Source organism: Macaca nemestrina, chromosome 6, assembly GCF_043159975.1.
Source record: "Macaca nemestrina isolate mMacNem1 chromosome 6, mMacNem.hap1, whole genome shotgun sequence".
NCBI lineage: Eukaryota > Metazoa > Chordata > Mammalia > Primates > Cercopithecidae > Macaca > Macaca nemestrina.
The window spans coordinates 21280332-21308137 of NC_092130.1; the positions used below are offsets into that span (position 1 = coordinate 21280332).

Sequence of the window (27806 nt, forward strand, 5' to 3'; positions counted from 1 at the left end):
CAAACTGGATTCCATAGGGAAAGCCTGCAAATCACTTCTATTTTAGCAAGGAGAAAACAGAATCTCCATCCAGCAGGGTCCACCCCTCTCTCTTTCTCCCTCTCCTCTCTCTCTATCTCTCTTTCCCTCCCCCCCTTTCCTCTCTCCCTCTCTCCCCTTCCCCCCACCCTCTCTGGTGTATCTGTCTACGGCAACCAGCGTCCTCCTCATCTACACGCAAAGGAAAGAAACATCTTTGGTTGGGAGAGAAGGAGGAAAAAAAAAAGAGAGAGAGAGGAAAAAACTTGCCTGGTTGTGGAAAATGACACTTGAAGTAGCAAAGCCGGCAGCGCGAGTTGAGTCTATTGTTTCTTAAATTGCCATCAGGGTTTTTTTTTTTTTTTTTTTCTTTTTTTTTTTCTTCCTGCTTCTTCAAGTGAAGGTACCTCTACAAAAGGAAACTCCAGCCCCTCCTGTCCTCCACCGGCCTGTGATCATTACAAAAAAAAAAAAAAAAAAAAAAAAAAAGCAAAAAAAAAAAAAGCACCCAAACCAAAAATCAACCAACCAAACAACCCCCAACAGCCAAGCATACATCTCTAATTTTATTATTTTGGTCTTTTCGTTGGATTTTCCCTTTCTTCTTTTTTTCGGGTTATCGCTCAGTTTTGAGCAGAGGTTTACATTTTTTACAAATTTGCTTTCCAGCCCGCCTTGATCTTCTAAGTGCGAGTTCATCGTCCGAGAAAAAAAAAAATCTCTGGTTGGCGTTTTTGTTTCTTTTCTTTTTCTTTCTTTTCTTTTTTTTTTTTTTTTAATTTTTTTTTTCAAGGGGGAGGAGATTTTCCACAAGAAAAGGTTGTTTTCATGTTTGGGATTCAGGAAAGCATCCAACGGAGTGGAAGCAGCATGAAGGAAGAGCCGCTGGGCAGCGGCATGAACGCGGTGCGGACGTGGATGCAGGGCGCCGGGGTGCTGGACGCCAACACGGCGGCGCAGAGGTGGGTACCGCGCGGGGACTGCGGCCGAGGTGAGCCGCGAGCGGGAGAGCCGGGAGGCGGCGGCGGCAGCGGTAGCTGCCGCCGCGGGGCCGGGCCGTGGGGTGCGTCCGCAGCCGCTGCGCTCCGCTCTCCGCCGGGGCTCCGCGCTCCCCAGCCGCAGTGCCTTCGTCGCCTGCGGCCGGAGGACCCGGAGCTGTCTGCGAGGAGCCCACGCTTTGCCAGCACTTTCCCCTGCCTCGTCTGTGACTGTTTTCATTTTGTTTTAACCCAGAAGAGGCGTCTCGACACAGCATGTTGGATATCTGTGTTTTATGTTTCTATGTGATTGCTCTTTCTTTTCCGGCCGGCTGTCTTTTCTTCTTTCCCTTCTTTCTTTCTTCCTTTCCCTGTTTCTTTTTTTCCTCTTTCTTTCTTTTTTCCTCTTTCTTTTTCTTTCTTTTCTTTTCTCTCTTTCTCTTTTCTTTTTTCTTTCCTTCTTTTCTTTTTCCTTTTTCTTTCCTTTTCTCTTCCTGCCCTTCTTTTCTCTTTCTTCCCTCTTTCCTTTCTTCTCTCCTTTATTTTCTTCTCTTCTCCTTCTCTTCCCTCCTTCCATTTCTTTCGTTCTTCCTTCTTTCCTCTCTCTCTTCCTGCCTTCTTTCTTCTCTTCTTTCTTTCATTTCCTTCTCTCGTTTCTTTCCCCCACCTTCCCTTAATTCCTCCCTCACTCTCTTCCTCCCTTCCTCCCTCTCTCCCTTTTCTTTCTCTTCTTTCTTCAGCTTCCCTCCTTTCTCCTCTTTCTCCTTTCCTTACCTCTCTGTCCCTCCTGTTTTCTCGTCCCATTTCTCCCCTGAGTCTTCTCTTATTTCTGCTATCTGGTTCTCCTTCCCTCCCTCTCTGACTTTCAGTTTTTCTCAGTCTACCGGTAGAATAGCAACTCCCAACTTTAATTCTGACATCTCCTAAAAGTCTTCTCCACCCCCTGTCACCATGGCCTCTTCCAGCCCCTCTCTCACTCGCAGATCCCTAGACACTAGACCGTGTGTCCTGAAGGCATTGCCCTTGGAGGTTGACCTGAGGGAACTTTCCTGGGCACACCCAAGGCCCTTTCCCAGGCTCCTGGTCCCAAGTGAAAAATGGCCTTTTCCCCACCCTTAAGCCACCAGCTGAGCTTGGGACAGTGGGAGATCTGGTGGCCCCAGGCCTTATCGGACTCAGAGTGCGGAAGGGGAAGAAGGAAGATGACTAATTACATCATCTCCAGTTTCCCTGGGCTGGGGACAAGTGTCCCTAACACTGTTCCCATCCCTACTGAGTATTAGGATGAGGGTGGGTGGTAGTGAGAGTGAATTGGGTAACTGGGCTGGAAGTGAAAGTGTGTGCGCGGGGCGCTCGTGTGTGTTCGTGTATGTGTATGTGTATGTGTGTGCCTGTGCGCGCTTGTGTTGGGCAGGTCGGGCTGTCAGCGGCCGCCTGGCGCCCCAGGCGCTCCAGCCTCCTGTCGTCGGCCGGCGCACTGAGCCAGCAGCCCCGGCCTTTAGGATTGCTGGAATGAGTATGAGGATTTCTGCGGTACAGCGAAACTTTGTTAGGACAGGTCTTTAAGAAAACAGCCCTCTTCCCTTTTTCAAAGCGACCACCCTCGACAGTTCTGAGCCCCGCCCTCGGACCCTTCTCCACATGCTTTTTGGTGGTGGGGGGATGTGGCTTCCCAAGGCCAGGCACTCGCAGTTGGCCGGAGCGCGAGGGGTTCCTGGAGGGTGGCTGCTACGGCGAGACGCCGAGCGTGTTTTCCATCCATTCCCACCTGCCCTGCTAGCTGAGACGTGAGATTCGAGGGGTGCCGGAATAGAACTGTGGGTTCTATTCCGCGAAGGTGTGTTCACTTCATCCACCGCCACTTTTCTTTCTCCCCATGCAGCGCGTGTCAGGTAGGAGTAAATGCTTATAGCGTTTCATCTTGCGCGCAAAATCCAAACAAAACTTTCACACTTCTTCAGCGAGTTCTGAGGACGCACCCGTCCTTGGCGGAGAGGACCAGAAAAAGAGGGGACATGTGTGTCCCGTCGTCAGCTGGGTCTATGTCGCCTGAAGGGGCGTGAAGAGCGCCCACTGGATATTTTGGGGGAAGAGGAGGTGGGTGTTTGAGGGTTCGAGTGTGTGTACAGGGTGACAAGGGGCGCGGGTCGGCGTTCGGTTTAGCCATCTAACTCTGTGTCTTTGGCCGCAGCGGGGTGGGTCTGGCCCGGGCTCACTTTGAGAAGCAGCCACCTTCCAATCTGCGGAAATCCAACTTCTTCCACTTCGTCCTGGCCCTCTACGACAGGCAGGGCCAGCCCGTGGAGATCGAGAGGACAGCGTTTGTGGGGTTCGTGGAGAAGGAAAAAGTAAGTGGGCGCAGCGCTGTCGCCCCTCGTCCCCGGCTCGGCTCGGGAGCAGGCCCAGGAGCCTTGGGCGGTGCGCCCTTCCTTGAGTGCAAAGCATCCATAACACACTTCTGTGTGGGGGTCCCCAAGCCACTTCCCATCCCGGACGAACCCAGGGTCTTGGTCTACTGGCTCCTGCTCCAAAAAAGTTCGCACAGAGCCCCCAGAGCTAGAGAGAGACAAGCCTGGCTCTACAATCCACAGCCTTGGGCACCCGGGATGAACCCGCCATCCACTACCAGATCATGCACCGCCTGCCTCTGGTGGTCCGGGCACTAGCCCCTAGGCCCTGGGAAGAGAATCGCCTGTGTGCGCCCGACGGAATTTTCTTTTGGGAGAGTGGGAGCAGTCAGGAAACGGGGGGCGGAGGAGGGATCACAATTGGCCGCAATTTCTGCTGCTACCGTGGCTGGCTGACTGGCCAGAGGGGGTCCCGGCTGGGGGAAAGTTGCCTCGAAAGTTGGTCCATTCGCTCACGCAGACCTCTCTCCTGCATCTCTTGTGTCTTTGCGTCCTGATGCAACCCAGGAAGCCAACAGCGAAAAGACCAATAACGGAATTCACTACCGGCTTCAGCTTCTCTACAGCAATGGTGAGTCCCGGGGCGGGTCTGTGCCCTCACCCTGGGGCTCCGGGTCTGGGCAGGGGGCACAGGGAGCTCCAGGTGGACGAAATCCTCCAGCGAAGGTCAGTCACCCGCCTTATTCGAGGTGAACCAGCCTCTCCTAAATTTCGCCCTAGGAGGTTTCACCTGAGGAGGCTCCGAGTGGCCCAAGAGCCTTACCGGTCTCGCTTTTACCTGGGGCCAGGTGTAGTGCCTCATCCATCCTTGAGCCACTTTCATTCTTCCTCCCCTATCCTGAGGCCTGTTCCTTTGGCTTGGCCCAGGCTCCAGGCCCAAGTCCCCTTGAGTTTAGGGGCTAGGAAGGGTCATGGCCTTGAAGGCTGCAGGCGAGAGCAGAGGGACTCTTGTGAGAATAGACAAGTCGGGGTACCCCCATCCCAGTCCCAGCTGCAGACCTTGGGGTCTGGCTTCCGGGAGCGCTAAGGCTAGGTCAGCAGCACCTCTCAGCAACTCCCTCTGGGGAAGGGAGATCCTGGCTGTATTTTCCAGGACAGTGGGAGTTCCAATCAGCCTTGGAGCCCCTTTTGTGATATGTTTGGGGGTTTTGTTGTTATTTTTTTGTTGTTTAGTTATTGTCCACCCACCCTTCATTGCCTCTCACTTAATTCTGCTCCCTTCCCCCATTTCCAACCCTAGGGATAAGGACGGAGCAGGATTTCTACGTGCGCCTCATTGACTCCATGACAAAACAAGTAAGTTTCTTAATTTTGGGCCACGGGGGTCTCTAGGTCACAAAATTCAGGACAGTCAAGAAGCTAGTTGCTCCACCGCAGGAGGGCTGGGACTCTAACTCTAAAAGCCAGCGGGGGCGGCTCAGACCACACTCGCACCGCCTTCCAGTGTCCATTCATGCGCTTGTACCGCCGCGTGGGGATGAGGGCTCGACGGCGCCGTCCCTCCAAGGGAACTCGGGCCTTGTGAATTAAGACTGCAGGGTGCTGAGTGGCGAGAATAAGGGCTGAACTTCCTCTGACCTGGCCAGGGAGCCCCAAAGGGCGCAAAAGGTGCCCAGGGACCCTGGTGAGGAGTGGGCTGAACCTCTGAAACCCAAGCTAGCCAGACCTCCCCAGAAGGCAGAGGGGCGAGGGCCTGCAGGGGCGGAGGAGGGGTGGCAGAGGCGGCTTCCCCAGGAATGATGAGATGGGCTGAGATCGCAGATGACCATTCTGCAGATTTGTTTTCAAAGGGAATGATGGTGAAGGTAGTGTTGAAAGAGGGAGCGACAATTGTTAGAGGATATTTTGCAAAAACCCTCCTGCTTTTGCCTCCAAGTTTGGCAGCAAGCCAGGCAGCATGAGTGAGCTTGTGGTCTTAAAGGTACATAGACGGCATTTTCTTAAGCTTCCAACACGCGGGTGTCAAGCAGTATACATTAAGGTTGAGTTATGGTTTAAAAGATACAATTATGAGCCGAGTCAGAAAAGAGGCCTGACGTTTTAATGAGGCACAGGAGCTTTTTCCCCTTCTTCTTAATTTTAAGAAAAAGTTTAGTTTCAGAATTAAGTAGCTGGTTAGGTAGTTGGAGGAGTTAGTAGCAGAAAAAAGAAGACAGTTTTATTGGGTGGGGGAAAGAAATCAGAACAAAGAAAAAGTTATCCATTGTGTACTAACCAGCAATTTAGCAAGAGGATTAGAATTTATTTACTTGATTGTGATTTTAGAATGTTTCCTTTAAAATAAGAGAAATGATCTTCTTTCATAGATATTGGCTAAGAAAGTTTCAAATTAGGGTATATATGCATATTTAAAAATTGTTTTTAGATACACCACGCTTAAATATGTGGTAGAAATGCCACATTAATAAGCTGTTGGGTGTTAAAAAAAATCTAATATTCAAGAACCAATTTAATAACAGCTATTTTTGATGATCACATTCATATTTCAGTGTGACACAAGTAGAAAACAAGAGTATGAAATCTATTTGTTAAAATAAAAATAAATATTGATTGAACTCTGTTTCATGTTATTTGCCTAAAATATTTGGCTTTCTTAAACTGTTTATTTCTCAGTTGATTGCTCAGAGTAAATCACCATTTATACTTTTGGTCTGGGTTTTATTTTCTTTAATGGATTTAATCATTACATAGGATAATTCCCTTTCATTTGGACACTGCCTTTTTTTTTTTTTTTTTTGCCTTCCAAGGCAGAAACACAAAAGCCTGATTTTTAATAATTTTTTTTTCTTTTGCGATGTCAAAATAAAAATGTCTTAAGTGGAGTTTTGTTTTCAAAAATTACTTTTGATACCCTGGATATCTTTTCCTGCCATTCTCATTACAGGAAAAAAAAAAAAAAAGTTGGGAGGGAGAGGGGGAAAGTAGGAACTCTAAGACATATTCTCTATATATTTATTAGGATTTACTTTGTAAAAGATAAAAGGCACACCTACACAAATCAGTGCATATGGCCTGTCTGCTTGTGCAACATTGACCAATGAAATATTAAATTATAGGTAGCACTATGAAATGAACAATTGTAAGAAGCACAGAATTAAGACATGTTTGAAGTGATTAATCGCTCTCTGATGTAAACCTCCTCAAAATTTTATTTTAAGTCTCTTTAGTCAAAAAGTGCCACTACTAACTGATTTTCCCATTATGGGATGAACTGACTTTATACTCATATAAAAATGGGGGGAGAATCGTCTTTTGATTTTTTTAAGGCAATACATCAAATATCATTTTACTAACAAGGTCATAGAGCTTAAGAAGAACTGCAGCTTAAGGCATTCTTTGACCACTTGGTGTCATAAATTCTATCAGGAAAGAGGGAGGAAGAGAGACAGAAAGAGAGAGAGAGAGGAATAAGAACAAGATTAGTTTTATTTTCGATAATAGCACTTATGAGAAAGTCATTTGCCATAATATGACATCTCAGTAAAAGTCAAAATTATAAATGCATACAATGATATATTTTGGTGGGGAGTGGCCTGAGAAAAGGTTTAATAATTAAGTCTAAAAAATATCACGAAAAGAAATATCTCAAAGCATACCTGTGTGCTTTCATAATAATTGTTTAAATAACCACCTCTTTGTAGCTTTCACTTTGAAAGGCAGTTCCTACTCATTATCCAATTGCTTGTTCTTTGATTATGTGCTGCAAGAGTTTTGGAAGTAGGTTAGCTTCTTGTCTACAGGGTTAATACAATGGCCTCCAAAAAGCAGATAGATCAGCGTGAAGAAGCTTAACTTTCCCTAGGTGTGACATAAAAATAATTTATATTTAGCCTTAATGAGTAAAACAGTGAATCTTCATCTAACTTGAAATTATTCTATCATAATTAAATACCAAGTCTGATTTAAAATTTCTTGAATCTTTGATTTTAGTTTAATATACAGTGGCTCCTTAAATCAGATGTAAGTCTTGATATAAACTGATTGATTAAATGATTACATTTCTTTCCTGTGAAATTCTTCCTCATAGACTATGGATTTTGATAATTATTTAGAGTACAGAATGAAACATTTCTGGTGTGATAAGTTCTGATAACATCAATTGTGGAAGGAATACCTAGCCACTGTTCAAGTGTCTTTTCTTAGCTGCCTGTTTAATATAACATTTTTCCTATCAGAGACACAGCTTTATGTGAGTGATTTCATATCCTTGACTAGAAAGTGGAGTTAAAACGCAAAAGGAATTTCGGGCAAGCAAAAATTAAAACTATTTGTGCATTCTACATTTCCATAGACTGTTCTTGATCTTGAGTGGAATTAGCAGCATTGAGATAAAAAAGAAATGTACTCAATCAACCAAGATGTATTGGTATGACACAGTATTTCACACCTTTTCAAAGTGTCTCATTAGACTATTTTGGGTAATGACTCTTAATTTTTGGACTCTACCAGGAAAGATGAAGCTTCATTAGAAATAAATATGTAAGAATCTGAGATCCCTTATCCCTATGCCTTCATTGTAAAGCACACAGGATATAATATTTTAAAAATTCATCCACCAACTAGAAAATAAGAGGCTTGCTTTTGGGAAGGGTTGTTCAAAACCAAGTTTAGCTGGACTAAAAATAGTTTGTTTTCGTGTCATTACTGTTTTTGGTATTCCATTAGTGAGCATGCAGAATGCCCTGTAGGACCCAGAAGTTTATGGCTGTTGCATCCAGAAACAATATCTACTGCAGAAGCTCAAATGAATCCAGTGGGGGAGGTCTGAGGTTTAGTGGGCATCCTGTCAGATTTTCATGTAGTATTTGAAATACGATTATATTCTGTGATTGCTATAGTGAGTTGTTTATCTTTAAATAGTTTTTTTTTAAAGTTTAGCTTATCTCCCCTCTTACCATCTTGCTTTAAAAGAGTGATATTTTACAATTCAAAGAAAAGATACCAAATTGTATTAAGTTATCAAAACAAAACACTCTCTTCCCCTAAACAAAAGCTTGTTTGAGAAGCAGAAGATCGTAGTCACATAATCCTTGTATGTATGGATTTGAAAGTAGGTGATGTAGTGAGGAGACTGTGAAAAGGGTCCCAGGATGGTGGGGGGGTCCAAGGTACAATCATCAGAAATGTTATCAGGTTTCTCTTCCCAGCTAGACTTCTTTATATATTTGTTTTGATCTTCCCAGTACTTTAAGTTATTGATGCAAGTGTATTTTTTTCCTATTGATTGTTTCATTATATCCTGCCATGGCTACATAGATTTGATTAACAATCCTTTCAGTTCATGGTTCTTCATTGGTAGATAAACACATTTTCAGTATATCAATAAGTTCCCAAGGAATTCACTAGGCCAGCAGAGAGGTTCTTTCATATATTTGGGGACATAAACAAACAAAAAAGGACACAGCAAGTTTATAGTCAGAGGCCATATTTCAACAGCTTTCTCTCTCCTTTGGTAACATGTCAAAAATGCAGGTGATTTAAATTTCCTTGCACATAGAGGAATGAAGAAGTTTGGAATTTTTATGCATGATCAGGACCTGTGTTTGGGAAAATGTAAACTCATCACAGTGGAAAATGTGTTGTTTGGAGTCTGGGGGTGAAAACAAAGCTGATGGTTTTGGAGAGATTGCCGGAGCCAGATGGCCTAGTACTTCCCCAGTCTGGCGGGCCAACTGCTCCCTCCTGGATAATATACAGCCATTTGTTCGGGGATATTTACGCTAGAGCTGTTTCCATGTGAATGTTTGAACAGCATTAAAAATGAACATATTAGTAGAGATGCATTTACTGAACTCGTATGACTGTACAGATAGTCTGTTCTCTCTGTCTTATATTGCTGAGAGCAATGAAGGAGTGTTTGGACATTCGTGAATTGTCTACATAGTTGTTGAGCAAGAATGATCTGGTCTTAGTGAGCAATTAAAATACATCAATGTTTGGAATCAGACTAATGGAAATAATGTTAGCACCTACCTTGAAGCTCTGTTGTGAGAATTAAATAACTTCATACATGTTAAGGACTTAGAACAGCAACTGGTACAAATTAAGTGCTTAATAAATTAGATGCCTTTATTATTATTATTATCATTATTGCCCCATTGGGTTGACAAAAACAATTGTATTTACTAATATAGGTGTAAATGTAGTTTCCATAGGAGTGAAATATCTTTTATTTGTGCTAGAAAAAGAAATACAAAATGGGATTGTTAGAGTTATTTAGTTTTTTATGGTGTTTGAATAATATAAGGGGTTTTAGCTCTTTGAGACATAAAAGATGCATTCTAAAGCTAACTGCTTTTGGTACACATTCTCTTTTTATTCAGGGCTGTGATGTAACTGAACAGCATACTGAATATGATATCATTCCTTCGCAACTTTCCTAATTCACTTCTGAAAACGGGCCTGCTTAGCTGCTGAGCTGAAATTACATCTTTGTAATTTGTTCACCAGTAGCCAAGCTGCTAATTGAAGCAAAATTATTTTTTTATTTTATTCCACTACTAATGTTGGATTGCTGTTTGACACGTTGTTTATGAAATGTCAGATTTGTAGTGCTTCCTTTGGCATGGTTTAATTTTTAACTGGTGTGCCTTCACCTACTGGAAATTTCTAGGACCAGATTAGCTAGCACCCTTTTTCTAAATTTTTTTATTTTTTTTTTTATTTTTTAATGACAAGCAGTAGAACTTGGTGGTTGAATGTAATGATTATTATTACAGTGTGTTGATATTGTAGGTTGCATATCATTTTTTGATTAGCTCAATTCTTGGTAATTTGCTGCCAAAGGCTTGTTGACAGTTTGCATTCAGAAGACATTTCACTTGTGGTTAAAGCAGGTACTTTGTATATTCATGAACTTACTCTCTTAGGTGACAAAGTAGGTTTGGCCTTTTATTTTGTAAGGGGAAAAAGGAGTAACATATTTTCAGGGTATTATTTCGATTTAAATAGAAAATTAGGAGTCTTTGTTAGTTACTGATAACCTTTCTTTCCCCTCCCTCCAACCCTTTCTACCTTCCTTCCTCTCTTTTTCTTAATTTCTTTTCCTTTTTTTCCTTCCTTCCTTTTTCCTTTCTTTCCTTCCTTCCTTTTTCCTTTCTTTCCTTCTTTCTTCTTTTCTTTTTTTCTTTTCCCTCTTCTTCTTCAACTAATGATGATAGATTTCCTTTTGTGTGGTTATGAATCAAGAAAGGCTCCTAATGAAAATATTTTGTTTCTAAAAATCCTTTGGATTTTGCTGAACCAAAGTCAAAAGTATTCTCTTCACTGCCTTTATTTTGGCATGGAACACAAAGAGTTAAAACTATTAGAAAAAGTAAACACAGAAAAACCATGTTCAATTCTCTGTATTTCCTTTGGCATCCTATTGAAGTGTGATGCCGGTGTACATTCACCGTGTATTTTTTCGTTTTACTGTGTGGTCTTTACCCATAGTAAGTTTCAATTAACTTTTAAGACCTAGAGGTATTTAAGAAAAGCTAGAATGAACTATGCTTCACAGTATGCCTTCCAAAACAGTGGCAACTGAGGCAGGTTTTGTATATTGATTGACTGGTTGGTTTTCAAAGATGTTACAGGTTACTTTATAATTGAGCATTTGGAATTGATGATATTTTATTCATAACAGTAAAATTTCCAGAGTTGTTTTTGCATAAGAATGTGAAAGTTTAACAGTTTCTATGTTTTCTTCTTCTTTTAGTTAATTATCTTAAATATCCTTTAAAAGCCCCTTAATCCAAAGTGAAGAGAGTATTAAAAAATAATATGAGATATTTTATTTCTACTTATTAGAGTATGGCAGTAGAAAAGGCAGGCTAGTATATCACAAAAATAAATCTGTTCCAAATATATCCACTTTTGACAGCTTATTTGTCAATTTCACCATGTTTTTAAAGTTGAGATGAGGTTAATGTTGTTTACTATTTAACTCTTCCTCTTATGCAAGCATTCCTGTCCCCTTAAGGGATTTATTTGCCATTGGCAGGATTAATTTAAACATTGTTTTCTACTTGATATTGCATTTTTGTTTCTTAGGTTGCAAACCTCAACTTGATTCACTATCAACTGATTTACTTAAATAATACATTTTATATGATTTTTCTCCCCCTCCCACCCATCTATTAGCAGGCATCCCATCTTCACTTCTGATAAACACATTGATTTATTTAAACCAGTGTTGTCTTTGTCCCTCTCACAACAGACAACCTTCCTCACAGTGAGCAGACTCATGATTTACTATGGAGGATGAAAATAAGCCTTCTTCTTGGTGTTCCATTGTCTGGGCCCTAAACCAGCTGTCTATTAAAATGGTTTCACTTAAAACAGCCAATGCTGTTTATATGCTTCTGTGATCTCCCAGCTGATCCAACCCCAACCAGCTTTACTCATACACCACAGAGGCACATATTTAAATTAGGAAGAAATGCAGAAACTTCTCCCAAAGTTGGTGTTAGCAGGATCCCTGTCCTTTGGGGCTTAAAGTCTGGGTTTACCGAACTGTGGACCAGCGTTGATGTATATGCTAAATGTAGATGGTAAAACTGATGCAGGGCTATCAGTTGGGTGTGCAAGCTGCAGGGAGAACTTCATGGCATTTTGAAAATTCTTATTGTTGCCACTTTGCATCAGAGATATTCATCAAAATGAATTTATTATATATTCCTATACTGGATCCAATCAGGATGTGGATTTCTGTGCCCATACCTTCTGTATGATATGTGTACATGTGTGTATGTGTGTTTAACAATACTTTTCAGTAACAAAAACTGCTTTGATGAGGTTAGAGGTGGATCTTTCTTTGACTGAATTCCGCTCTAGAGCTAACCTCATTACACTGAGTTTCTAGTTTACTTTAGTTACAGGATTTTAGTCCTACTCCATGGTGGAGTTGCACTTGCTTTTATTTCAGAAGTCACAGAAGCAGCACTGCTTTCTCTGCCTTTATGTGCTGAAAAATATTGTTCTATAGAGGCCCCAAGGAGAAGGAGAGAAGAAACTTCACGCTTTCGCTCCTCCCTAGAGTTCCTAACTATTTCTGAGCAAATCCAGACTGATGGTTTCATTTTTCTATGCTTGATTTGGAGAAAGATTCTGTTTTGACTGTGCTGCTGGAAGCGTAGTGGCAGCGTGGTATTTGGTGAAGAGATGTATCATGGAGGCACAGGGCCTTAAACAAATGATATTCAGTCACCAAAGAAGTGACACAGGATTTCTGGTAGTCTGTGTCATCTGCTGTTTGGGGAAGCCATGAGTGTATTAGCATTGCATCCATTGCATGTCATCATGGGCCCACTAATTTCAATAGACCAGCAGTCTTAGTAAAACTAATATTTGTATCATCTAGAAAGAATTGAAATGAGAAGATCTGATGTAACTGATAATTCCCCCTGCCTCCAAAAACCAAGCTTTTGTTTATATGTATATATATGTGTATATATAGAGAGTATACAAAATATATATATAGTATACATATATATAGAGTAGGGAAAGCCCCGTCAGTATCTGTGAATTTATTTACCAGGTTACTTCTTTTAGCTTAGCATGACAAATATATTATTTTTTAAAGAGTGGTGGAACCAAAACATGACAAATATTAAAGCTGAAACAGAGATTATCACAAGTATTTAGAGAACACACAAACCATGTAGTGCTAATAGGATTTAGAAGAAATGCTTCATTAGAATTTTTTTAGCATCATGTATGAGATCTAATGAGTAATTTACTGTGTTTTTTAAAAATGTTTTCAGCAGTGATTGCAGGAAATAAAAGAGGCAGATATAATTTTTGGTTTTCAAAACATTTTTAGTTAATGCATTTTCTTGAGTAATGCAAATGCTTAGGATTTTGAAAAGGTCTTTTAAGAATACAGGAAAGAATCATCAATGCATGCTGAAACTAGCGGATGAAAATTTGACACATAATAAGATATTAACACAATCTAGGTTACCTCCGCAGAAAATAGTTATGAATCGCGTAGGGTAAAGTAATAACTTTACCCTGGGGAAACCTGGCTGATGATCTCTGGTGGATAGCAAGCACCACCTTAACCAAATGGTCAGAATTTATGTTGCCAATAGTGGAACTAGTCAACAACATGATTTGATACACTGAGAAGAACTCAAGATCACCTCTGTGGTATCCTTGCCCTGAAGTACATAACTTTAATCCAAGCCTGAGGAAACGCAGGCAAACCCAAATTGAGGGATGTTCTACAAAATAACTGGTTTGTATTCTTCAAAAATATCAATGTCATGAAATATAAAGACTCAGAAATGTTCCATATTAAAGGAGACGTGACAACCAAATGCAGCATTGGATTTTCTTTTGCTGTAAAGGACATTATTGGGTAACTGATGAATATCAGTAGGGTCTGTAGATTCGATTATTATATCAATGTTAATTTTCTGATTTAGATAACTGTACTGTGGTTATGTAAGAGAATTCCTTGTTTTCAGGACATACAGGCTGAAGTATTTAGGGCGTGTGTGCAATTTACTTAATAAATGATTCAGAAAAAAATACAGAGAAAAGAATAAAGCAAATGTAATAAAATATAAACATTTTGGTAATCTGGTAAAATCTGGATGAAGAGTATCTTGAAATTCTTTACATATTCTTGAAAGTTTTTTGTAAGACTACAAGTATGTCAAAGTAAAACCATTTTTAAAATACAAGGTATAATAGGTTAGCCGTAAAAAGTGGTTTTGATGGGCCAGTGGCGGAGAAGTATTTTCTCCTCATGTAAGTACCTTTTCTCATTTTTTATTTTATTGCAATGTTTATTTTGTAAGGGGATCAGATACCATAACCACAGTACTCTCTGAGGATCTATACACACTGGGTCTTAAGTTATACTCATGATTTACAGGTTCTGAAAGTCCCAGGTTCAAAAACAAAGCACATTAGAGCCAACTACAAGTTAGTCTTGTAGCATCTCTATGTACTATATAAAGATAGTCTCTGGCTAATTTAAGTAGTTTTGTCATCAAGAAATTGAGGGTTATAGGAATGTGTGAAAGTAATTTTATTAACAATTTGAAACCGTGTGATATTAGTATTATGCAGCGATACAGTGTTAAATTAGCTAAATGTAGCCCAGTGCAGAGCCCTGCTCTGCTAATAGCTGAGTGTATTGCTTTGGACCAGATATTAACATGTAGATCCATGAAAGCTGAGGTCCCAGGGAACCTTCTTGGTGTCCTTGAGTAAAATGTTTGCTTTGCAAACACATTACAAAAAAACAGAAAAAACTATCTGGGCTGGTGAAGTGTTTTGGGACTCCAGATTTTGAGAATCAGATGTAACTCTTCTTAGTTTATGGAGATAACCCTGTGACTTAAACCTCCACACACAGCATCTGACAGTGAGTATTCCTGTTTGGGTGGGTGTACACCCTGTGAGAGCACATGTTCTCAGCCTGTTGACGGGAAGAGGGATTTTTCCTGATTGATGAATCATTGCAAACATGACACAGTTAGTGAATGGACTCCTTAGTTCACCTACACTTGTTTTCTACTGCTCACCCCTAGAAGACTAAGTGTTGAGCCTGGAAGTAGTAAAGTGAGGAGGCAAATACATATCATTTAAAAATAAAATCCAAATGCTTTTCTATATTTTCGGTAAATAGTATCTTAGTCTGCTAAGCCTTCTGGGTTTTCCCTCCTTATGGATGAGATTTATTTGTATTCTGTATTAAAAGGAGAATTGTGGCTATCTTGCCCATCTCACACTCTGAACCAAAGATATGCATCATGGCAAGGTGGTTGATGGGGCAGAGAGGAACATACCTTGTTCCATGCCTTTCGGGTTAATCCCAAATGACATACCTTCAAACAATCAGCTCAGTGATGTCTTTGGCTCTTCAAAGCTAATTTGACCTTCAGTAGTGGTAAAGTGGTTAAGAACTCAATTGTGATCTTTTTTTTTTTTTTCCTGCTACTTGTTTCCATTCTTAGCTAAAATTGTGCTTTTGCTTTTAGGCCATAGTGTATGAAGGCCAAGACAAGAACCCAGAAATGTGCCGAGTTTTGCTCACACATGAGATCATGTGCAGGTAAGAAATATCTTGGTCTCTCCCATTAATTAGCAAAGAGAAGATGGATTTGCATTTCAAATCTTGGTGAACTTTGGTCTTTTTTTGTTGGGGGGAGGTACACATTTATCTTGCTTCTATAGACAATCTAAAAAGAACTGTTAGATGTGAGTATTCGGTAGTAAAGTGTCAGGCATCACAGTAGTTCTCAATTATTTATTAGATTTCATCCTGAAAGACGTACATTTCCATTTTGATATCACACTGTTAATGGGCACAAAGCACTGCTGTCCCCTTCTCCCTTAAAATCAAATAAAACAATATAACCCTTTTAGTGTTAATATATGCGCTCAACTGCGTTGCTACTAAAATGAGTAAGAGTTCTATTGATGTCAGCAGAGTCTTCTGTTTGGGTAAGACTTGAAAGTTATAGTTCCCCTTTCTAATTCTCCCACTTGAAAATATGACTGTCCACACTTAGGCATCATTTCTTCTTAAATTGAATGTGGGTTTTTGTTTTTTCTTTTCCCTTGCATCTGACCTCTTAGTTACCCTATATATAACTCTGACAATGTAGCTAATACTTCTCAGAGGTAGTGAGCTTTCAGAGGGATGGCAAAGATGAGTCCCTAAACGGTATAAAATGACCCATAGATGAGTGTCTTTATTTTTGCCTGTAATCAGACTGAAGCTACATTTGAAAACAGGCAAGTAGACCAAATTAACTTCCATGGCCTCAGCCAGGCTTTCCACATGTGAGGGAGCAGGCCAGGGAACAGCCCTTTAACTTGCGTTCTTATTCTGCATAAAATGACACCAGCACTTTGCTCCTAATATATTCTGAATAATTGGATAAAGCATGAAGATGCCACTGTGCATCAGAGAACGGCTACTAATTGCTTTGTTAACCATGCAGGCTCTTCCTGGCACAATGCTGGCCTGGCTGCTGACTATTACTGACCAATCCGTTTAGGGCTTCAGCTGCTGCCTCAGCATGGGTGGGCTTTATTTGCTGCTCATGGACTTGTGGGGGAAAGCAACCTTAATACTCTACAGGTGGAAAGAAAAAAGCATTTAATGTGCTTTCTGAGTGAAATCCCAAATACCAACTTCTTCTATGTCTACAATTGTGTATGGCTATACAATTTTCATTTTTTCCCTTTTAAAAATATTTCTAACATTTTATTCTAAAATATATAGGAGTTTCACGTTTTCATTTCAGCGATTTGTAAAACTTGTTAATTATTATGAAAACAGGTTATTTGTCTCTAATTTTAAAACAGTAGCAGAATCCCCAAGATACGGCAATAGATTTCTTTATATTACTAGGCAAAAATTAATGTTATATTGTACATAGCAATTCTACAATAAAGCTGAGTTGCACCTTTCAGAATTGTGAGTAAAATTCATTTTGGAAAACATTAAAACATGACCTCTTTCTTCTTACTATCTTTTTGACCATATCTCTGTTTTGGCTTCTTACAATTAGCATGTCATTAGAATGAATTTTCCATGTTGTACTACATGTGATTCTAGCAAAATAGGAAACAGACAGAAAGATGGATCTCAACCAATGGGCCAAATAACATCTATATATCATAGATTTGCATCTCATATCTGCACATGTTTAGACTATGCTAGAAATCATTCTATTCTTGAAACACTTAAAGATATATTATGCCTTTCACACATAGGCCTACCCTCTATTAATGCAGTTTATATTTTTCTTGTTTTTAAAATTCATTGGTCCAAAGTACTTTATTATGCTAGTTGGTGTGCTTTACTGCTGATGTTCTTTCTATTTCTCAGAAACATAAAAATAGCAAAAATAAAATCCTCAAGCCACTGAAGGCAAATGATGATGTTTGTACCGCGTGGCTAAGAGGGAAAAGTCGTATTCAAAATGTCATCCTGCTAATGTTACAGATTACGGGTTTTCCTGGCTGCCTATAGATGTATAAGGGGTACTGTTTGTTTACCAGGCCGCCATGACCCTATTACACAAACCTGTCATCTATTGTGTGGCTAACAGTCTTTTAAATTGCAAATCTGATGCTCTTTAGGGGGCTTTAGGAAAAAAATTCTCACTTTCCACACTATCCTATTTCTCTTGATTTCTTGCCTGTTGTAAGTGGAAGTTGGGATGTGCTGAATTTGCACCAGGGGTGCAAATGCAGGCTCAATTATAAGCATAAAATTAGAGTCTGTTCCCCATTAATCAGGCTGGCTAATTGCTATGCACCACCATTAGCCATATGGTGTGAAAGGCAGCTTGCTCTCCCCAAGATGAAATTTCTTCATTGCAGACATGAAATAGTGAGGGCCCTGGATTTTAAAATAGCTTGTTTTAGATATTTAATTTCTAAACAACTTTCTGCAGTGCTTTCTATCAAAGCTAACGGCACAATAAAACTTTGCGTTGATGTCGTGAAAGCTGTATATTTATAGTATGTTGGCTATGGTGAAGGAGACACAGAGAATTTAGATTGACAAGACAAGGCTTGGTATGATCCTGTTTTGTTGCAGGCAAAGGGAAAAAAAAAAGAAAAAAATGAGAAACACCAGAGAATTGTGTCTCAGGTGGTTGCAAATTTTAAAAATCCATTGTGTTCTGTCTAAAAGGTGACCCCACTGCCTGGGCTGGCTAAGGGACTTGCCACCATTGGATTATATTATAATTGTTATTACCACTCAGAGACAAAACCTCTTTGACTTGACATGGAGCCCTTTCTGTGAAATTCTGAGAGAGTCTCTGCCTTTTTGGTAAACTGAAATCTATCATATCAATCATCATTACATTTTGCTATACCTGGTGGCTACGCTCTTAAAATAATACGGCCCAACACGTGATTTTCTAAAGCACGATTCTAAAAGGGATTTGATTAAAGGGCATCCTGACATCCTGTGTTTAAATGTGGATGGAAAATAGGAACTATGCTTGGTCAGTGAACCTAGTTCCCAGAGCTCTGTTTGAGGAAGACCTCTTTCCCTCATCAGTGTATGGTTTCTTACAGGACCATGAGCTCTCAGGGCTCCCTTGAGTTTCCTTTTCTTCCTTTCTCTTTTACTGACTTATTCTGATTCCATCCTTCAGATTCCCACTTAAGCATGGCTTCTTCAGGGAAGCATCCCTGGCTCTCAGCCTGAGTCAAGTCCCATTGTTATGTTGTCCTGTAAACAGTGGTCCCCTTTTATCCATGAAGGATGTGCTGCGTGACCCACAGTGGATGCCTGAAACTGCAGATAGTACCGAACCTTACATACGCTATATTTTTCCTATACATGCATGCCTATGATCATGTTTAATTTATAAATTAGACATAATATGAGATGAACAACAATGAGTAATAAAATAGAACAATTATAACAACAAACTGTATGAAAAGCTATGTGGATGTCGTCTCTCTCTCCAAATATCGTACAGAATCCCAGCCCTTTGGCAGGCCAAGATGGGAGGATTATTTGAGCCCAGGAGTTCAAGACTGGCCTGGGCAACATAGTGAGACCCCCCATCTCTATAAAAACTAAAAGAAAAATTAGCCAGTTGTGGTGTGCGCCTGTATTCCCACCTACTCAGGGGGCTGAGGTGGGAGGATAATCCAGGCTGCAGTGAGCCATGATTGCACCACTGCACTCCAGCTTGGGTGACAGAACAAGACCCCATCTCGACACAAACAAAAAAAAATGTTGTATAGGACCACAGGTAACTGAAACCGTGGAAAGCAAAACCATAGATGAGGGGGACTACTATCTGCTTTGCTTTTCTTTCATAGCACTCAGCACACTTGTAACTTTTTGCCCACAATCTGTCTTCCTTTACCAGACTGATTGCTTTTTGAAGGCAAGGAAGTTACTGGGTGTTCCTCTGTCTTCAGTTGTCTTATTTGTGAAATGGGGGATAATATTATTTATCTCATAGGATGGTGATTAAGATTAAATGCAATAATCCCCATAAATGCTTATCACAGTGCCTTGACACACAGTAAGTACTGAATATCTATTGTTATTATTAATAGTAGGAGTATTTGTGTGAATAGCAGCAGCAGCAGCAGCAATATTTGCAGTGTGGGTCTAAGTACCCAGTGCGCAGTTGTTCAGTGTGAATGCAGATAAAAGAACTTTGAATCAAAGTGAAATGTCTACTGAAACATTCATGTACTTTGTTCATTCTAGTTGTGGTGGTTAAGGATGTTTTCATTTATTCTTTTAGTACCTACTATGTGCAAAACACTCAAAAACGGAGAGCCAGAAAAGACTTGGTTCTGCAGTAGGGGAGCTTATGGTGTGGCCTGGGAGATGATATCAGTTGGCAGATAACGAGACTGCACTCTAGAAAGGGTTGAATGTGATGAGAGCTTGAGGCAAAGGGCTATGTCTATTCAGAGAAGGGAGGAAGTACTTGTAGGTGGGTAGCAGGAATAGGGAGAGGGATTTTAGAGGGTGCATGAAGTGTTTGAGCTTGTCTGTTGCAATCCAGCCAAAATTTCTCTGTGGAGAGTCCTGCAGGTGGATGGTCCTGAGTTCTGGATCTGGAAATAAAGTTATGGTCAAAGATAACTGACTTCAGAGGTCGTTTCCCAAGGGTGAGAGTTGAAGCTGCAGGCTTAGATGGGATTGACAAAGGAGGGAGAATAGAAAGAGAAGTTATGGTTATATTCTTGGGGGAATAATCACGCTTGGCAAGAAGGCAGGGTGTGTTAGAGAGTTCAGAAAAAGAAGCTTGAGCATAGAGAACATAGAAATAAAAGGAGGAGGCCAGGCACAGTGGCTCATGTCTGCAATCCCAGCATTTTGGGAGGCCGAGGTGGGCAGATCACTTGAGGCCACGAGTTCAAGACCAGTCTGGCCAACATGGTGAAACCCCATCTCTACCAAAAAATACAAAAATCAGCTGGGTGTTGTGGTGTGCGAACCTGTGGTCCAGGGAGGTTGAGGCATGAGAATCACTTGAACCCAGGAGGTGGAGGTTGCAGTGAGCAGAAATTGAGCCACTGCACTCCATCCTGGGTGACACAGTGAGAATCCACTCCATCTCAAAAAAAAAAAAAAAAGATAAAAGGAGGGTGTTTCAAAGTGGGGGAGTCATATAGCAAGTGCTAGAGAGATCCAGATGGACATGAAGGCTGAGAAAGCACCAGACGGTCACTGGTAAACTTTAAGAGGAGATTCAAGTACGTGCTGAGGGCCTGGATGCCTGTATTACGTGGTTGAAGTGGCAAGGAGTGACAGGGACTCTTATAAGAAGGATGTCGGCAGTGAAGAAACTAACTTAGAGAAAAGGCGCGTCCTTTTAAAATTTTATACAATGGGAAAACTTGATAATGTTTGTAAACTGAAGGAAAGAATTAATCAGGGAGGGAGGAATGGTAAATGCAAAACAGAAGAGGAGTCCTTGGTGGGGCTGGTCCCAGGTAAGGCAGGATGAGATGGACCTGCGAGCTCAGGTACTTGAGTTAGTGTGATGAGGATGGATCACATACCTTAAGACACAGCAGGAAGACAGAGGATAGAAGAGCCTATTTATGTCATGGATTCTTTAGAATCAAGTCATCTTTATAGCTATTAATCAGACTATTCAGATAAATCATAGATCTCAGTCTCTAGCCACTTTAGGGAAATATGTAAAGCATCTTGTTTTTTCCTGTAAAGTTTCAAGTTTGAAATGATGCTTTTCTCCCATTGAGAAAGGCACTATTTGTAGGAAAAAGTTCCATGTCCCTAAAATGAAGATCTGCCGATCCCGTGACTGGGAATATTTAGGTGTTTCTTGCTCTAGTTTATGAAGCTCTAGAAATACACCACCTGTGTTAGGCTGGTGAGAAAGAGACTCGTAAGTTCACTTTTCTCTGGATGCGCAGAATTGTTTGGGAGACATACAATTCTGCTGAGGAAAGGGCTGCTGATTTCAGTCTGCAGTGTATGTACCACACCAGTTGCTGGCTACCTACGCCCGAGACTGGCCACATTGTTCTCCTGTCACTGGGGTTGCAGGTTCGGAAGGGATGTAAACAGTGGCCTGCTTTTAACATCTTACCTGGGCGACAAAGCAAATTAGGAAAATCCAAGCCTTGCAAGATGCCAGCGTGGGAGAGCAAATCCCAAGTCTGTGCCTGGTACAGAGCCCAGCACGCATAGTAGGAGCCTAAAAAATCGTGCTTTGAATGGATAAAGGTCCATCAGTCACACAGTAATGAGGACCTAATTATCATTGTGATTTCTTTTATTAACACTGTCACTTTTTCCGTTAAGTGCTTTTGCATCTGTTTCATCTACGGAATTGTTTCAGTATGAGCCCTCTTCTGCCTTAAACATAAGTGAATTCATTCTCCTTTCAGCTTTTCCTTCCTGGTTAATGCCTCTCCTGTGTATAGTGGAGGTTGGTGCCCACTCTTGGTCCTTCTGAGCTTAGCAGAAAGAACTATGGGCAGTTCCACCTGAAAAGGGAGAACTCACATGGGCAGGATAGAGGATCGTGGCGACAAAGGAGAGGTCCTTGCTCTGCTCGGCTCTAGGAAGCCACAGGGGGCTTGATATCAGCTCAGTCTACAAGAAGTCTTTCCTTCCACCACTTGTGGTTGATTTTTAATTTTGAATATAAAAACATATTGCCATATAAAGCAGAACACTAGGCTGGGCGTGGTGGCTTGCGCCTGTAATCCCAACACTTTGGGAGGCCGAGCTGGGTGGATCGCTTGAGCCCAGGAATTTGAGACCAGCCTGGGCAACATGGTGAGACCTAGCCTCCACAAAAAAAATACACAAAATTAGCTGGGCATGTTGGCATGTGCCTGTAGTCCCAGCTACTTAAGGGCCCGAGGTGGGAGGATCACTTGAGCCCCAGGAGGTCGAGGCTGCCGTGAGCTGAGCTGAGATCACACCACTGCACTCCAGCCTGGGAGTACAAAAAGAAAAAAAAAAAGCAAAACACTGCAAAAATATAAAAATTAAATGCATATCTTCCATTCTTCCCCACTGCCTGTTCCACTCTGTATAGGTTAACTCTTTGAAGTTCCTACATTTAAGAAATATTTCCTGATGGCCTACTGTGTGCCAGGCTTAGTTCTAGTTGCTAAGGATACAGGGGTGAACAAAACGGTCTACGACTGTCTTTGCGGGGCTTATATTCAGGTGACAGAGACAATAAAAGAGAAATGAATATAAAATGCAACATGGTGAGCGCTATGAGGAAAAGTGAAGCAGAATAAGGAGCTAGAGTGCTCTAGGGCAGTCAGGGAAGACATTTCTTTCTTTCTTTTTTTTTTTTGTTTTGAGATGGAGTTTCGCCCTTGTCGCCCAGGCTGGTGTGCAATGGTGCGATCTAGGCTCACTGCAACCTCCATCTTCCGGGTTCAACTGATTCTCCTGCCTCAGTCTCCCGAGTAGCTGGGATCACAGGCGCCCACTACCACACCTAGCTAATTTTTTTTTTTTTCATATTTTTAGTAGAGACGGGTTTCACCATGTTGGCCAGGCTGGTCTCGAACTCCTGACCTCAGGTGATCTACCTACCTCAGCCTCCCAAAGTGCTGGGATTATAGGTATAAGCCACCATGCGCGGCAGGGAAGGCATTTCTAAAGCCATGACATTAGGCAGAGACTTGAATGAAGTGAGGGAGTGAACCATACGTGTAAAAACCATCTCTTCCCCTCCCTCTCTCCCTTTCACTCTTTCATGCTTTCATTTTTTTCCCAGAAATGGGACTACACTCTGAATAGTATTCTGCGACTTGGTTTTCTCAATTCACAATATACTGTAGATTTCTTTCCGTGCTGGTGCTTCTAACCCTACCTTCATTCTTTTTAATGCTGCACAGAATTCCATATACACATGTATGTGTACACACCCATCCATATATATAGGTACACACCCATATGTATGTATGTACACATATATATGTGTGTGTGTGTATATATATATATTTAACAGGATCATATTGTAGACATTATTTTGTAGCAGACACTATTTTGAAGTGTAGAACAGAAGCTGGAATAGCCCATTTCAGGAATAATGACTATGTGATACAGTGATGTGACGCAAGAAACAGGAAACATGTTGGGCTTATTTTTTGTACTTGGCATAAAGTTTTTTTGTAAGTGGAGAGTGACCACCAGCCCTTTATTCTTTTTTCTGTACTTTTCTTCATTCTCCCCATTTCATTTCTATCTTTCCTTCTATACTTCTGCTCCTTGCATCTGCCTATTTCCCTGGGTCCCTTAGAAAGGAATGCTTCAATTCGTCTGGCTGCTCTCAGGAGCATTTTTATTTTTAGATGACGACCGTGCTTAAGTCAAAAGGAAAAATCTCAGGCCTAGTGTGGCATGCCTAGGGGAGGTGGTTTGTTCTATGGGGTGGGGTGGGGTGCATCTTCCTTCCATCAACAATGCCTGCCCAGAGGGTCAGTTTGGATTTATCTGTCACCCTTTTATTCTTCTGGATTGTATTTGCCCCCTAATATATAACATTCATTCATAAAATTATTAATTTATTCAACCAATTAATATTTGAGCTTTTCTGTTCTACCCCAGGCCTTATGCCGCTCATTAGGTAAATAAAATTGATAGTTTCTTCCTCTACGAAGTCTATGAGTTAAAGGAAGAGAAGAATAGGAAGAGGGAGAAAGACAATAACATATATGTAAAAATATAATTTGCATTGTGTTAAGTGCTTTTTGGAAGAAAAAAAAAACAGAAGAAACCTAATTTGGATTAAAGGTGGGGTGTCAGGCCAAACCTCTCTGGGGAAAGAGCTATAGGCTGAGCTCTGAGGGTGAGAAAAGGTTGGCTAACTAGGGAAAGGTTGGAGGAGAGGCCCGCTAGGCAAGAGTCGGCCAGGGTCCGGGCCTGAGGTCAGATTGAACAGGGCACAACTGAGAGGGATTGAAATGGGCCAGTGAGGTAGGAGTTTGGCAAGTTGGAGGAAGGGGGCAGGAGGTTGGGAGGTGGTCTGGTATCATGTCATGTCATGGATTTGTTCTAAGTGCAGTGGAAAGCCACTAAAAGGTCTCAGGCGGTGAGGTGGCACAGTACCACTGACATTTGGAAAAGCTCACTCTGGCTCTTGCAGGCGGTCAAAGTGGAGACAGAAAAGTAGGCAGCCACTGCAGAGTCCAAGGACTTGGATGGAGATGGTGTAGTGGGGAAGCAGAAAATCAGATAGGCTTGAAAAACAGACCCTTGTGCACGGGTATCAGCAAGCAGGTTGGAGGAATTCCTGGAGGACGTTTCTCCCAGGCAGGTCTGTGGGCAGCTTGCATTGCCTACTTGGTGTTTTGAAAAGGAAAATGAAGGAGAAGTAGGTTTTCTCACCTGACAGTTTTCCTCCATGGGTAAAGGAGATGTGGGCTCTGTTGATGGGCTGCTTTTGGAGACCTGCTGCTTCTGCAGAGCACAGGGCAGATTTGCTTGGACTTGAAGGAGGAGGGGACTGAAGGAGGTAGGTTCAGGGGGTGATAATGATGCTTCATTGTGGCTTTACTGAGGCCAGTCATGAAGCCAAGTCTTTATACCCTTATTGCCTCAAGCCTGTTCCCTGGCATTTAGAGATGGGTCCTGAAATCGCTCCATTTTACAGATGAGGAAACTGAGATCTTGTGAGGTGAATTACCTTGCTCAAGTTGACATAGGCATCTCTGTCAGATTTCAGAACCAGTGTTCTTAACCACTCTACTATTCTGAGAAGCCCATGATATGTAGGTATAGGGGATCAGAGTTCAGGGATGGAGGAGTTACATTTTTATGTATTTTCTGGTATGCATTTCAACTGCTCGTATTTTCCACTGCTTCAGCTACTTGTTACTTTATCTGTCTCTTAGATATCGAGATACTTTGGGTTTTCCATCTCCAAAGTAGCAGTATATAGCAGAACTCAGGCCTGGAGGAAATAGTTCCCTCTGAGTCACAAGGTGAAAGGCTATAAGATAGACAGAGTGGTTTTAGCTGAGGCTTTGTCAAAGGAGATGCAGTTCTTACTCTTACTCGCTGAATATATGAAAGAAAAACAGAAGACACCTAAGAGTGGAGACTAATTCTCTTCTCAGAGACATAGTTATGGCAAGAAAAGAGACCTTCCAATTTTGGTGAAGGACTCCCTACGTAGGGGTATATTTCTGGGTCCTGAAGATGAAGTTCAATATTTGATTCTCTCCAACGGCCCTCTAAATGTAGGCTGTATGATTCACTAAGTTGCAAGTGTGCATGTATGCGTGTATCTCTTTGTGTGTACGCGTGTGTGTGTAAGAGCAAGAACTGCATATTTGCTTGTGGTGCCTGGTGAAATACAACTTTTGGAGGACCTCCCTCCCCATCTATTTCACTGCTTTTGTAAGTGTGCCCCTGGTGCAGATCTTGTTTTTATTTGCAAACAAGTTTCAGATGGATTGTTTTCTGTTGATCGTTGTACTTTTCAAAAACATAAAATGTTCACCCTTTAGAAGGCATCTCAGTTTTTAAAAAACTGGCAGCCACACCTGGCGGGGGAGATTTTAGTAGTGGGTACTTTTTGAGCCTATAGGCTGTTCCTTCTCTAATATAAAGAGCGTCCTCTCACAGAGCTGTGCTAATCTTTACTTCCAATGTCCATAATGCCCCCAGAAAACTGAAGTGGGGGCCAGAGCAGGCTTTTATAGCCAGAGGAATGTGAATCTCCACTTTATTTTATCTTGCCTCTTCCTTGTCTTAATTATTGTGTTTTACCTTTATTCTCATGAAAATGGTTCAAAAGCAAACAGTTCTAGCTGTAGGATTTTTGGAAAGGCTGTGGTTGAAGGAAATGCTGCCCATAAAGAAGAAAAGAGAAGAAAAAGGAATCCATTTAATACAAAATGACTGGAGGGGGAGAAATCACTCATACTTCATTATTGATGCGTTCCACACAATTAGTGTGATCTTGAGGGAAGAACGTTTGAGCCACCCACAACCTCGAATATTCTTATTGGGTAGAGGTAATAATAGTGCACTTCACAGTGAACTCTGCCAGCACCGCGGGCAGTGATGGGGAGACCCCATCTTGGGGCTCTCAATCTTGGCTCTGGGAGAGCCCCTCTCCCCCACCTCCTTCTCTGAGCAGGGAGAGGTTAAGCCTGGCCATTAACCCATAGGTGACCCAAATAGAATTTTCTGTCCCAGGGATCCGTTGATTGCCAGGTATGGCTTTGTGGTAATTCTAACATTTGCAACCCCGCAATTTGAGCCTTCTGTCTGCCTAAATGATGATTTTACATTGTAATGGTTGTACTAAATCCTTTCGCTTTTGCTCCATAGCCGCTGTTGTGACAAGAAAAGCTGTGGCAACCGAAATGAGACTCCCTCAGATCCAGTGATAATTGACAGGTAGGGACCACTCTTCTTTCACTGGATTCTTATTCCTCATTATAATGAAACACCTGCCCTTGTGTTGCTCATGGGCGAGGGTTAGGAATGCATGTGGCCGAAATTTGCCTGTTGGTCTTGACTTATGCTGCACTGAGCGATTTTGATTCCTGGGAAAGCCATATGGAATGTTCTTTTAGAGGCCTGTTCCTTGGATTGCTCCGGTTTTTGCCTGATTCATGCTCCTAAAGGAATATATTTTTTCTTTCCTGACTTTCTGTGGCTCAATCCTCATGCTGTGCCAGGAAGCTTCAGAAATAAAATAATAATAGTTTGTGATTTATGAAATGTGGTTGGGTGCTTATAAATATTTAACTTTTATTTGAAAAATGTTTGAATCATTATCACTTTTAGCTACAGTAGTTCTGTTGGACGTAATCCATCTACATTTTAAGGTTTTATTTATGCATAAAAGCAGTTTAAAGAGATCTGTGAACCAAGATTTTCTACTGTTATTTGCTGGGTTTGATTGCAGTATGAGACTATATTGTAAGTTGATTAATTTATCCTGCTTGTCTTAATTATTGTGTTTTTAAACAGATCCATATTACTAATCTGACATGACCAAGTAAATCACTGTAGAACAATAAATCTGTTTTAGTTGTTCGGTGCAATTTCAAGTCAGTGTGCACGCATTATGCAAAGTCGCATTCCAAATATTCATTTTACATTTTAATTATTGAAATTCATTGTATGGAAACATGTATGATAAACCATTTGTTACATAGCATTACTCATTGAGAGTTAAATGGTCTGAAAGGTTTATAGATACTGTCAATTGTCAGCTAGGAAAAGAGCTAGCATCTTGTACTAGCTGGAAAAAGAGTCTTGCCAATAAGACTGACCGATCCCTCATTGAGGAGATTAACGGTTGAACAAAAGTTCCTTTTTGGGTTTCAGCAATATTGATTTTTGACAACAACAACAACAAAAGAAAAAAAATCTTTTTTTCTATCTTTTTTGGACTCATTTTATCATTTTTCAGTTAACAACAACAACAAAAAA

At 41.3% G+C, this 27806-nt stretch overlaps 1 protein-coding gene across 13 annotated transcripts in view; it reads left to right on the forward strand.

Annotated features, from left to right (window-relative positions):
- Positions 1 to 378: 378 nt before the first annotated feature.
- The window catches only part of LOC105482354 (EBF transcription factor 1), a 411036-nt gene continuing 383608 nt past the window's right edge, over positions 379 to 27806 (forward strand). For 8 of the 13 annotated variants that reach the window (XM_024792976.2, XM_011742390.3, XM_024792977.2 and 5 more), the window contains exons 1-6: positions 379 to 980; positions 3187 to 3343; positions 3911 to 3974; positions 4644 to 4699; positions 15382 to 15455; positions 26694 to 26762. In XM_024792976.2, coding sequence (XP_024648744.1) covers positions 847 to 980; positions 3187 to 3343; positions 3911 to 3974; positions 4644 to 4699; positions 15382 to 15455; positions 26694 to 26762 — 554 coding nt within the window. In that variant the 5' untranslated portion in view covers positions 379 to 846. Of the gene's footprint in view, positions 981 to 2281; positions 3093 to 3186; positions 3344 to 3910; positions 3975 to 4643; positions 4700 to 15381; positions 15456 to 26693; positions 26763 to 27806 lie in introns of those variants that run through there. The other 5 variants (XM_071098142.1, XM_071098143.1, XM_071098144.1 and 2 more) reach the window with 3 other exon arrangements.